Raw genomic sequence first — 12,672 nt, 5'->3', positions numbered from 1 at the left:
GAATCCAAAGGGTTGGAAGGAAACTAAAAAATAACACATTTCTTCTAGTTTGGCCTCCTTTTACTTTATCAATAACTAAGCAAGAGTCGTTGTGTGGTCCACCATCACATCAGCAAATGTGATAAATTTCAGCTTTTTAACACAATGTAAGCAATTAAGGGGATACTGAAATGGTGTCTAGCCTTAAAAACCATGCCCGGAATTCAACATTGCCAACTTAGGGCCCAAACACAGGCCAAAGTAAAGCTGCTTCAGGTCACTTTGGAGTTATGCTGTATAAATAATGCATGCGTCCTAAGAGGCTGGAAGCCGCACCAAAGCCATGCTCTAGTCCTAAGGGCTTGAGCATGGCTTTGGGGCAGCTTCTGGCCTCTTAAGATGTGTGTGTTATTTAAGCAGCATACCTCCAAAGTGACCCAAAGCAGCTTTATTTTGGTCTGTCTGTTTGGGCCCTTAGTTATATATATATGTACCTAGGTAGGCAATGTTAAATTCTGGACATTGTATGTGTAACTAAATAGGGTCTCTTCATCTGATCCCTCCAAATCTACTTTGCCAGGCATCAGCCATACTGAGAGAAGGTGGTCTATTCTACTGATGATTGAGGCATGGGTAAATGGCATTTCTACCCTTCCCACTCCTGAGATAAGGAATTGTGACAGGCATCCTGATTCTGACTGTTGCAGCCTTGTTGGCTGGTGGGAAGGGGGAATGGAAATGTCATCCACTCTGATTGCCAGCCGAACCAATCTCGTTCTCTCAAGGTAGTTGGTACCCAGTAGTGTGGTTTGGGAGGGCTGTTACAATTGTGGCAGTAGCACCATAATCATGACTACATGAATACAGGGCAGTTACAGATGCATAACTCTAGATAATGCATCCATAACTATGATACTAAATGCTAGCCACTGTTTGTGTTGCTTGATTGGCAATGTTTCTTTCATTTTGTTTTTTCCTTTTCCTTTTCCTCCTGTTTTTTTCATTTCTGCTATTGTTTGTCATAAATATTATTTTAGTATCTGTCTCAAAAATGAATGCCAGATACTCTACTGCAGAATATAAAAGTATCATCGAGCAGACAGGGACAAATCTTTAGTAACATATAATAATGGAGAGGGAAGGGCACTTGTTCAGTGATTTTTAGTGTGAGAACAAGTATGAATATAAATACACAAGAGGCCCTATTTTCATCTGTGAAATACTGGCTAGCTTGGTTTCAAGTGTCAGGAAAGGCAAACCAGTTCAAACGCAGATGATCAGTAGCAAAAATGGTTGCCATGGAAGTAGAAGCAGATGTAAGTACTCCGGTGGATGCTAAGTGCAGCTGCAGTAAAGCTGTGGGAAGATTTTATTTATTTTGCATTTTAAAGTGACCTAGACTAATACAATTATGCTTTGGGTTATGCACTCCTCTGAATTTTGTAGCATGGGTCTCAGTTGAAAAATTGTCAGCAAAAATGTGAATTAGGGGAACATACATATACAATTAACTTCAGGTGTTCCTAGAGTTTGCAATTGTACATTGGCTGGGAAATGCAACACAACAGATTTGTTGTAGACTCAAGAACCTAGAAATGCTTTTTAACTACAACTCCCAAAATCCTGAGTGTCAGCTGAAGGATTCTGGGTAATTTTTTTTAAAAAATAAACCTCTTCCAGGATTGAATATGAGGGAATCTAGAATAGATCAGGATTTGTTTATTCCTAAGACGAACAGGGCTCCAAAATGTACCACTCAGGCAAATATGATAGAAAAGACTCACGCTTTTACATTTTTCAGGAAGTTTAATAATGTCTTAATAGTTTAATCACTTGATTAACAAAATACAGAATCTAATTTGACACATTTTTTTCCTCAATTCGTGGTTCACAATTCAAGAGATGCCAGCTGAACAATGTTATCAAAACAACTGGTTGTTCCAAATAAAGCTAGTTATATATGACTTCACAGTACTGCAATTCTATACAAAGACTGTACTACAAGTACGAAAAATATAAGTGCTTTTACGCACACACTTTTAATACTGTTTCTGTGTCTTCGGCACCTGCTTTACATCACGGTCTATAAATACTTTGTGCAAGGGAGAGGGCAGTACATAGTTAACAAATAAAACTAAAAAACCATTTCAACCAAATAGAGCTACTTTCCATTAATGTTAGCTGTATGACTATAGTAATCTCAACATTTTTCACAAGTGTATAATTAACAAGAGTGATTTAGGATACATGGACACTATTGTTAAATAAACCTCATCATGGCATGTTTTACCACATTATGACTCTTGATATTAGCAGCTCAACATGGGATCTTGTCACAGCTTGGAAAGTTACTGGTAGAAAAAGTAACTTGTTGGATAACATATTATAACATACTCTCAAAGATATATACTACCATTAACATTAGCACTTTAAAGGTAATGTATCACATTACTGATTGCCTTTGTTATTTTTAGTTCCTTTTTTTTGGGGGGGGGGGGAACTATATTGTAAGGAAATTGCCTAAAATTAGGAGCAAAGGATCCCATCAAAATTCTACCTTTTTTTTTTTTTGCCCCAAAGTAAAAGTAAATGTCACTCATTACATGAAAAAATAGCAATCTTGCATATCATCATGTCTTTCTTACCTCCAAAAGAAACAGGCTATAGGTAATGTTACTTCAGACATATTATTTCCATGCTTTGGATTTTAAAAGAACTTTATGCCAGTGTAAACACAAACACAGGGCTTCTAAATTCTGTACTGGTGCATAGAGATACCCGCTATATATGTGGTGATTCCACTGCACAGAGCTGGATCGCTGGGGAAGGAAGTTTGGAGGTTGTGTAATTACTACAATCTGGCCCTTCAAAATATCTATGGAATACAGGGGTGAGATGGGCCACTGAAACCCACTGGTTGATCTTGGGCAAGTCACACTCTCTCTTCCTCAGAGGATGGCAATGGAAAACACCCTTCAAAGAAACTTGCCGATGAAACCCTGTGATAGGTTTGTCTTGAAGGCACACAACCACCACCACCACAACAGCAACAACTGTGACGACAACAGCTTGGAACTCTCCAGAGGTTTTTGGATTACAATTCACATTCAATATCCTTTTTTCTGTATGCTGAGAAATGACTGGGAGCTGTTGTGCAACAAAAGGTCGACACAGTACCCATTCTGGGTTTAATAGGAGAACTCTGGCTTCTTTTCTATTTAAAAAGAAATTCACGTAGCCAGGATGGGAAAATATGTTCCTGAATCCTTGGAGATTTACCACTTGTTGAATATAATGGCTGCTATAAGAGCATGGTCTGATACATTCAGAGATGACAAGGGAAAACAATACAACAGATTCTTTAATCCCAAGTCCAAGGGCTTTGATTTTAACCTTTCCCTCTGTGCAAATATCAAAGTATGAACATTTAAAAAAGGAACTTAGGAGGGCATGGAACCTGGGTTAAATTCACTACACTTTGCTAAATTAAATTCAGTGGACTTTGCTAAATTAAATTATCTGATAGCAAAATAAGGCATGCATGCAATGTCAACAGCTTTGGAATAATTCTGAGAATCCCGAATGTGCTTGAGAATTGGTTTCTGCTTGCTCTGAAAATGAATAGTCATAAGAGAACTGAAATATTGATTGATAGTGGCACTTCTAATTCCTATTTATATATCACACTTTATAAAATATCTTTGGGCTTCTAAGTTTAAGAGTAATGCTAAAAGACATGGAAAAAGTTACGAGAGCTTGTGTTTAGACCCAGAAGCAACCTTGTATGCATAAACAGTATGCATTTGAGAGCAAGATTCAAAGGAATAGCCATGTAAGACTGTGCCAGCAAAACAACAAAGAGTCTTGCAATAGTTTTAAAAATTTTATTGTTACTTTCTGTGTCTTCAAGTCTACCTTGACATATGACAACCCTATCATAGGATTTTCTTGGCAGGAGTTATTCAAAGGAGGTTTGCCATTGTTTTTCTTTAAAGTTAAGGGAGTGCCACATGCCCAGAGCAACCTGATGGATTTCCATGACAGCGTGGGAATTGAAACCTTGACTCACAGTCCAGTGCTAAAATCACTACACCACTAAAATTAGGTGTCCTTAATTTGTGGTTGACCTTAGAGACCAACCATTGTTTCTAGCAGCTAACAATGTTCAGATTTCCCATCTTGCTTAACCAAAGCAACATAACTCTGGCCCTTTTGCAACCGTTGCCCAATGAAGAAGTTTTACAAGGTATCATAGTGGATCTGTGATACTGATCCTTTGGACTTTATCACACCAGGCTGCTAAGACGCCACTATCGCGTGAGTGTAGGAAATGTAAATATACTAGTTGGGAGACAGGGATAGCTGTGTTGGCTATTTAACAAATACAAACAAAAATCCATCAGTGATACCTTTATTGGCCAACCAAAATGCACAATATACTTGTTGCAAGCTTTCGAAGCTCCATGGGCTTCTTCATCAGGCAAGATGTTACAAACCAAACAGAAGGGAAAAAGCAATGGAGATGTTTGTCAGATGCCTGCATGTTGTTTCAATCCTTATTAAAGATGGTATGCTGGGGAGGATATCTTTTGCAGGCAGTCATTTTTGCATAGCTCTTCAAAAGTGTCATGGTACTGATATAATCCCAGGCTCTGTCTTCTGCAAACCAGCCTTCACAAATCTGCCTTCCTGCCTTATGCCCTTTCCAACATGCTTTTCAGTCTCAATTATTATTTTTTAAAAAATGTTCAATTGTGCAAACACAGCAACTTTTTAAGTTAAAAAGAAAAGGAAAGGAAAGAAATAGAAAAAAAAAGAAAGAAAATAAAAACAGCCTGCTTGGGAATAGTTATGGGGGTGGGGGAGAGGAGCATAATCACGCCTACTTATGCCACGTGACTACCTGCATATTGGAACTGTAGCAGGAGGAACTTATTACACTTGAATCAATAGCAGAAAAGCAGTGTGACTGGGAGGCAGTGTCAGGTTTTGCCTGTCAATGAAAAGGAGCACTCCAGGAACAGAAGGAAGATAAAACAGTTACAGGAGAGACATAGTGTTGTATGATAAAGTACAGCCACAAACACTACAATCCTGCTGTAATTCCACTTTAGCAGCCTTGTGCGATAAAGTCCCAAATCTCACTACTAGACTCAGCCTGGTACTATTGTGAAAAGGACACCTTCCTAAGTTACCAGCAGCAACTTAAACTTCCTTTGTCTCACCCCAAGCCCTCACTGTTACTATTATGGAAAAACATATTTGAAGCTGAAATTAAATTTATAGTCATTATTGGATATCTAGCAACTGTTATTTATGGATCTCTGTTAAAAGTCCATTTTATTGACACCATTCAACAAAGATACTATTGATTATCACAATAACTATTATCTTTGCCACTGGAAACCATCAAAGGATCACTCACCAGCTTAATTCTGAAGAATCTGCTAAAAACAGATAGTGTCCATGCCCCTTCCTGTTCCACAATCATAGTAAAATGGAGATATGGGATGTCGTATTCACTCAATAAGACTATTTTTTGCAAGAACAGAAAGCACATGAGAGCCAGGAACATGTTGAAAAGTCAATAAATGGTACATTGAACCTCTGCCAAGAAAGCAATAAACAGGTTTGTCCTTCCTGTAACTAAGAAATCACTTTGATATGACAAGAGTTATGAAGGATCCACCTTCCTCACCCCCACCAAGCTCTTAGCTCTCATCCCTGTTTTCTTAATGATTTATAGCAGGATAGGAAAGAAATAATTGCAGTTTCTATAACATAGCAACTTTCAAGAGCATATTTTATAAATGAACAAAATGAAAAACATGGTCAGTTTTCAGCTACACTGGATGCTGTGTGTAAATACTGATAGTTGGAGGTGTGACTGTTTCAAATGCTTGATGTAACTACTACACTGTCGTAACCAAATTCATCCTTAATATCCACAATCAACAATTCTGTCTTCATCCCATACCACAATTGGATTAATTTGGGACATCTTGGAAAATAACAAGTATGAACATAATGCCCCAGTGAAAACATCCATAACTAAGGAGTGATGCTCTGGGACCTAATGTATCATCTTACTATGCTTAATGACATCCTGAAACCATACATAACTACATTCAGTCTTTTTAAAAGTTATTTCCCAATCTGTGGTCTGGAGGCAGAGGAAACAATGCATCCTTCTTTAAACCAAAGCACAAATCAACCATTTAATGGAAGACTGTCGAGATGTTATATCACTTTTTAGACAGGATGCACATCTAGAAAAATAGAAAGCTTGAACCATTTTTATATCAATTGTCCCTCCTCATCTATGTAGTTTTTCTAAGGGTTTAAAAATGCTTTAAATATTGTTTAAAAGACAACATACACCATTGATGCTAACTGCCCTTGAGTCGATCTACAATACTGCCCAGAAATCCAATTAAAAATAGCTTGTGGTAGCAACCTACCAGTAAGCTTCAATAATTTACTTAGGAGTAAGCATTATTGAACAATATGGAACTTGCTCTTAAGTAAAGATTAACAGGACCAGAATGTGTGGCTTTTTTGAATATATAAATGCAGCAATTCTAATAAAATTACTGAAAACTTTTAAGAAGGAGGACATCTGAAAATGATCATGGGGACAATTTCTTTCTTTATGAACATTTTCCTGGTGCTTCTTTCCCCCCCTCCCATCATGACAGACAGAAACACTGTTTTGTTTTAAATATAAAAATTAATCATTCTTAAAACTCTAATACAAAAGCCGGTAAAGAATAGTCTGGGGGTATCCACAAAAGCATTTCTGCAGCAATCAGGCTCTTATTTTTTTTGTCCCTGAATAAAATTTCCTAGCAAAAAAATAAAGGTGAATTGCTGGTCTTGCAACCCACAAAGAACTCCAATTCACTCTTTTAATAGGTCAATGGACCTATTAATTGACCCCAGTCCACTGACCCCCAGAACCAGCAAAAGTTCAGTCCCTTCTGTAATAGAAGGCAAGGATTTCCTTTTGTACATTTGAAAATCTCCCCTCTTTTAGACTGGAGCATTCTTATCTGAGTGCAAAGTCTCTTCAAATTTGATGGGCTTTACTTCTGAGCAGGTAAGGAGAGGAGTGCACTGTTCATTTCCTTGTACAAAAGAGCTATAATCCAATACACACATATGAGGGAACAGGTCTCATAGAACGCAATAGGATGTGCATCCAAATGGACATGCAGAGGATTGCATGTTAAATTTTGGCAATAACTGTAACTGATGGATAGGGCAGACAGGGCCACAGTGTACACTGATACATATGAAATCTGCCTTTTTAGCTAAAAGCATAACCAGACAGGGCATTAGATGTGCCTTGGCTTTTATGTACATATTTTTTAAAAATGCAAATAACAGTCACTGTGGAAACCTGAAAATAATTGGATTTGCAGCTGAACTGAAGGAGGAATTTAACCCTTCCTTTCTAATGGTAATGGTCCTCCCAATGCAATTAGCAGATTTGGGAAAATCATTTTCATTCAGACCAACACAGGCATGACAGGGATTAACTTCTTGCTGCCTGTCAGTTGCACTCATGATTCAGATCTGACCCCCAGTGACTGCCATTTCTACTTTCTAAAAGGTATGTTAATTCCATTCACACATTAAGAGTTGCACCTTGTTGGCTCTAGGATTATGGCTGTCACCCCAGCAAATATAAAATACTTTACAGTAAGAAAGCCAGAGAAATATAATAACATTACAACTTTACTATTAAAAACACTATTGGAAATGGCCACCAATGTCGATAAACAGAAACCAAACAATGCTCCCTAGAAGTTCCCTCTCCTGGTATCCAACACACATTTTAAGGATTTTTAAAAATATATATCATCTACCATTACTTACTGTTATTAAACTGTTAATCTAAAAGCAAAGAACCCTTGCTCCATCAGAATTTACCCAATTATTAATTCAAAATCACTGAATCCAACTAATCATTAGCCTGAAGTAGCTCCTATGCAAGGTCACAGCTTGATTAAAGGTGGAGGAAACCGTTGCTTTAAATACAGCAGCAAAATATGTCTTGTTAAAAAGCTCCATATCCGTCACTACGAGTTGCCACTGCAAAGGCTGGGTAAGCTTCGTAGGCTGCGTAAGTGGCCAAATCCTGTCCTAGAGTGACTGCTTGCTTGAGCTGAGTGGCCGCGACAGTCGCAGCTGCACTAGCAATGTATCCTGTAAGGAAATTCATAAACAACACGGTTTCAGCATAGCTAAAATGACAGACAAGAATCTTTGATTTACACTTCTGTCTCAGAATGGCCAAAGAACTGGCTTCTAGGGAGTAAGAATTAAGTCTGTGGTTTGGCTGTATGTATCTAACCAATAGTAGTTTGTATGTGCAGACACACACACAGATACACACACAGTCCAAATAAATGGTCCAAGTTGAAGGGAAGTAAAATAAACTGCTAGTTATGTTTTACCCCATTGTGGTCAGACCTACAATAATATACAATCATATACAAGAGCTACATGCGTTCTGAATGGATGTGTGTAATGTTATGGAGTCAGTTTTATTTAGAAACGAAGATGGCAGTTAGGCCATGAAATTTTTGCTGCCTGAGGCAGAAGAATACAGTTGGCCCTCCGGTTTTGTGTGGGATCTGTTTTGGACCCCGCCCCGCACGAAAACGGAGACTCGCAGATATTTAAGCCCCATAAGCTTGAATGGGGTGCGTGCCCACGAGCGTGCACAGGATGTGTGCTGCAGGGGTACATCCCATTGACACTAAAAGAGGTCGCTCCTCTGTTCATATCCAGGACCGAGGACCTCAAGTCCATGAGAAAGGAGGGGTGACTGTAAATCAGATCTGCCCCCCTCAGCATCAAGAGACGTAGTAACCAAGACTGGCCAAGTTACTTTGGCACCAGAATCCAACTAATCCCACAAGCACCTTCTTCCTGTTTTCAAAGTTCAAGAGGGACTGAACCTAAAACTGGGGGAAATTCCCAAACTTCAAAATGAACTGAAGAAACTATTTCAGACAAAAGAGAATCTGACATAAACTGATATGGGCAGAATGAGGATGGAGGAAAGAGAATCATAAACAAATACTCATATCATACACACACACAAAAGAAAGGCAAGGTTTTTTTGTCTGTTTTTCAGGCTATGTGGCCATGTTCTAGAAGATTTTCTTCCTGATGTTTCGTCAGCATCTGTGGCTGGCTTCTTCAGAGATGCCAGCCACAGATGCTGGAAAAACGTCAGGAAGAAAATCTTCTAGAACATGGCCACATAGCCTGAAAAACAGACAAAAAACTATGGATGCCAGCCATCAAAGCCTTTGACTTCACATAAGAAAGGGATGCTTTGTTGCTGTTGTTAATAGTTTCTGAAACAATTTTGAAAGAAGTAGATTAAAATGATCCTAATACCCAGATAAACACAGTTGAACCTAACTCCCTTAAAATTGGTTAAAAATTTTGAATCACCAAATTCAAGTTCTCTTGCTTTATTTGGAATAAAATAAAATAAAATAAAAAGGGTGTTTTAATTATAGTAGGGAGTGAAGATCATGTACAGTTGACTTTCAACATCAGAAGTTAAATAGGTCTTATCTATTCAGCTAAGGAACCCCTGAATTTTGAACCTCAGTTGCAATGATCCTGGATCAGACGAAATACTTCAACCATTTCTCCTGCATGTGAGCTGAAAGGCAAGGCTTGCCTATTTATGTTTTATCAAAAGGCTTGATAATATGTAATGCAAATATAACAGTACCACAACCTGATAGCTGTTTGACCTTGAATATGGAGTGAATAACAGATTCTTGAAAAAAGGAAATGGATTTATGAATTAGAATATATGATTTAGAATACTCTCTCTCTCTCTCTCTCTCTCTATATATATATATATATATAATTAGAAGTGTGCCTCTTTAAATTCAATAGGATTTACTCTGTGGTACATGCATTTAGGAATGCAGCCTAAATGTATGCTATTTCCTTTACTACTTGTGATTTTGAGTGTTTTTAAAATACATACAGTACATATCTTCCACTGCTTTAAGTCCTGTCAATTCAGGCCCATGACCTTCCTGATTCAGTCTATCTAGCTGGTGTGCAGTCTTCTTTTCTTTCTACTAACTTCTACCATTCCTAGCATTATTGTCTTTTCTAATGAGTCATTCCTTCTCATGATGTGGCCAAAATACAATAGCCTCAATTTGATCATCATGACTTTCAGTGAGACTTCAGATTTGATCTGTTCAAGGACCCATTTGTTTGTTTTGGGGGGCTGTCTACAGATTCCTAAGGATTCTTCTCTAGCACTTCTCAAATGAACTGATCTTAACCACTTTCTTCACTGTCCAGCTCTAACATCCATACATGGTGATAGAGAGCACAATGACTTGGATGGTTCTAACTAGTGCTCTATTGTATATCTTCACATTTTAGGATCTTGTCTAGTTTTTTTTTCATGTTTGCCCTTCCCATTCCTAGTCATCTTCTTATTTCTTGACTGCAATCTCTGTTCTGAACAATGTTTCACCTAAAGTATGGAAACTCTTTAATTATTTTGATTTCCTCATTATCAAAGTTGAATCTATGTAGATCCTCTGTAGGTGTTATTTTTGTTTTCTTTATGATCACATGTAAGCCTCCCTTTGCACTTTCTTCTTTGACTTTCCTTAATAATTGTTCCAAAACTATGATGTTTTCTACTAGTAGTATGGTGTCATCTGTATATCTTAGACTGTTGATGTTCCTTCCTCCTATTTTCATTCCTTCTGAATCTAAACCTGCTCTTTGTATGACATTTTCAGCATACAAGTTGAAGAAATAGGGTGACAGAATGTGGCCTTGCCTGACCCCTTTGCCAACTGGGAACTATTCTGTTTCTCCATATTCTGTTCTGACAGTAGCCTCTTGTCCTAAGTACAGATTTCTCATCAGGAGTATCAAATGTAGTGGCACTCCCATATCTTTAAGAGCCACCCATAACTTTTCACTGTCTATGCATCCTTCTCATATCTGCTTGAAATTTTTTTTCCAATTAGTTTTGTCAATGAATAGCTAGACATCTCTTCTCCAGAGAGGAAGAGAGTAGGAGACATAGCTTAGAATGATGCATTTTATATTAACTTTAAGAGACCACATTGTTACTGGACTGCCAGGGATTCTTGAACTGGAATAGACCAAATGTATTCCATAGCCTTCTAAGTAACAATGTAATGGTAGGTGAAGGTCATTATAATTAAGCAGTAAATGGCACTAGGTTCAATAAAACATCAGCATATCTTATGTAACATGGAAGCTTGAACAAGCCTAGACAAATTGATTTTTTCTCTGTGGCAGGAAGCTGGATGGATTTTAATTTTTTTTAAAAAGCTCTGATGTTCCTGAATGATTCCATATTAATCAACAGGACTGATTGCTGCATATTTCCAGTAAGGTAAAAGAAATCAAATTACCATGAAAGAAGTATGCATACAGTGCAAAAAGTTTTACTTATGGTACTTGTACACTGGATTTCTGCATTGGTTCTATGTTCCCTTTCATTTCCATACTCATGATCTCTGTATCTTAAGAGGATACTAAAATGATCATAATTAAATTAATCATGCTGTTCAAACTAATTAATTTGTAATGTTATCAATGTGCCATCAAATAATCAATACTCCCTTTGAATTTATTGAATCCCACTGATACTTTATTCCCATGAAATCACCCAGCTTTTCCAGTTTACAACATTAAGTAACACCACAGTACACACTTCAGTCTCCTAAGAGAAACTTTATTTATGAATTCACCAGAGATGTAAATAATAGTCACAAATGCCCTTGTCCTTGACAAGAAAAGATGTATTGATGTATTGAAAAAATTATCCTGAGCAAGAGTAAGAAGATCAACCCTTTTTTCACTGGGGGAGATTTATACAGCCTTCTCTCCCCCACTGGATTTTGCAAAGAATGCAATATATTTTCGCAAAAAAACATTTCATTTTGTGGGAGGGGGACCCCTTTTGTAAAATTAATTGGAAAATGCTTCCAAACTTTCATCCAGTGGTCAGAAAAAAAAGTTTTCATATTTAAGAATAAAATAAGTGAAGTTTTTTTTAATCACTAGTATTCGCAAGACCACTTTCTTTAGCGATTCACTTGTGATGCAGCAATGGAAGTTAAAGTGGAATCATAACATTATAACTGTATAGTGTGAAAGTGCCCTGAGTTCAAGAATTAGGATATTTTATATAATTTTCTTATTATTCAGAATCCCCTTCTCTTTTGACCTTGTCTTTGTGCATTTCTTCCTTCTGTCCTCACTTTGACTTCTCCCATATGTTCTGTTCCCACTGATTCCAAGCTCTCTCTCTCTTTTTTTTTTTGTTATTTCTTCTTCTTCTAGTCTTTCCTTATACCAATCATGAGAAGAAATAACTCATTAAAAAAGACCATGATGCTAGGTAAGATAGAAAACAATAGGAAAAGAGTGCATTCCAGATGGATAAACTCAGTCAAGGATGCCATGGTCCTGAATCTGCAAGACCTGAGCAGGGCTAATGACTGGGTGACTTGGAGGTCTCTCTTTTATGGGGTCACCATAAGTCAAAGACTTGACAGCAGTTAACAACAACCAAAGACTAATAAGGAGAAGGAATTAACTACCTCTGAAGAAAACAAGAACTCCAACATGGCTTTGATTGAGCTG

General features: G+C 37.5%; 1 protein-coding gene across 5 annotated transcripts in view; it reads right to left on the bottom strand.

Moving 5' to 3' along the window:
• Window positions 1-1,765: 1,765 nt before the first annotated feature.
• The window catches only part of A1CF (APOBEC1 complementation factor), a 47,723-nt gene continuing 36,816 nt past the window's right edge, over window positions 1,766-12,672 (bottom strand). For 4 of the 5 annotated variants that reach the window (XM_042456801.1, XM_042456803.1, XM_042456800.1 and 1 more), the window contains one exon: window positions 1,766-8,190. In XM_042456801.1, the coding sequence (XP_042312735.1) occupies window positions 8,042-8,190 (149 nt within the window). In that variant the 3' untranslated portion in view covers window positions 1,766-8,041. The remainder of the gene's footprint in view (window positions 8,191-12,672) is intronic. The other variant, XM_042456804.1, reaches the window with a different exon arrangement.

This window comes from Sceloporus undulatus, chromosome 3 (genome assembly GCF_019175285.1).
Source record: "Sceloporus undulatus isolate JIND9_A2432 ecotype Alabama chromosome 3, SceUnd_v1.1, whole genome shotgun sequence".
Classification (NCBI taxonomy): Eukaryota; Metazoa; Chordata; class Lepidosauria; order Squamata; family Phrynosomatidae; genus Sceloporus; species Sceloporus undulatus.
Note: the sequence above shows the minus strand (reverse complement) of the source record. Positions and strands in the feature narration are given on the sequence as shown.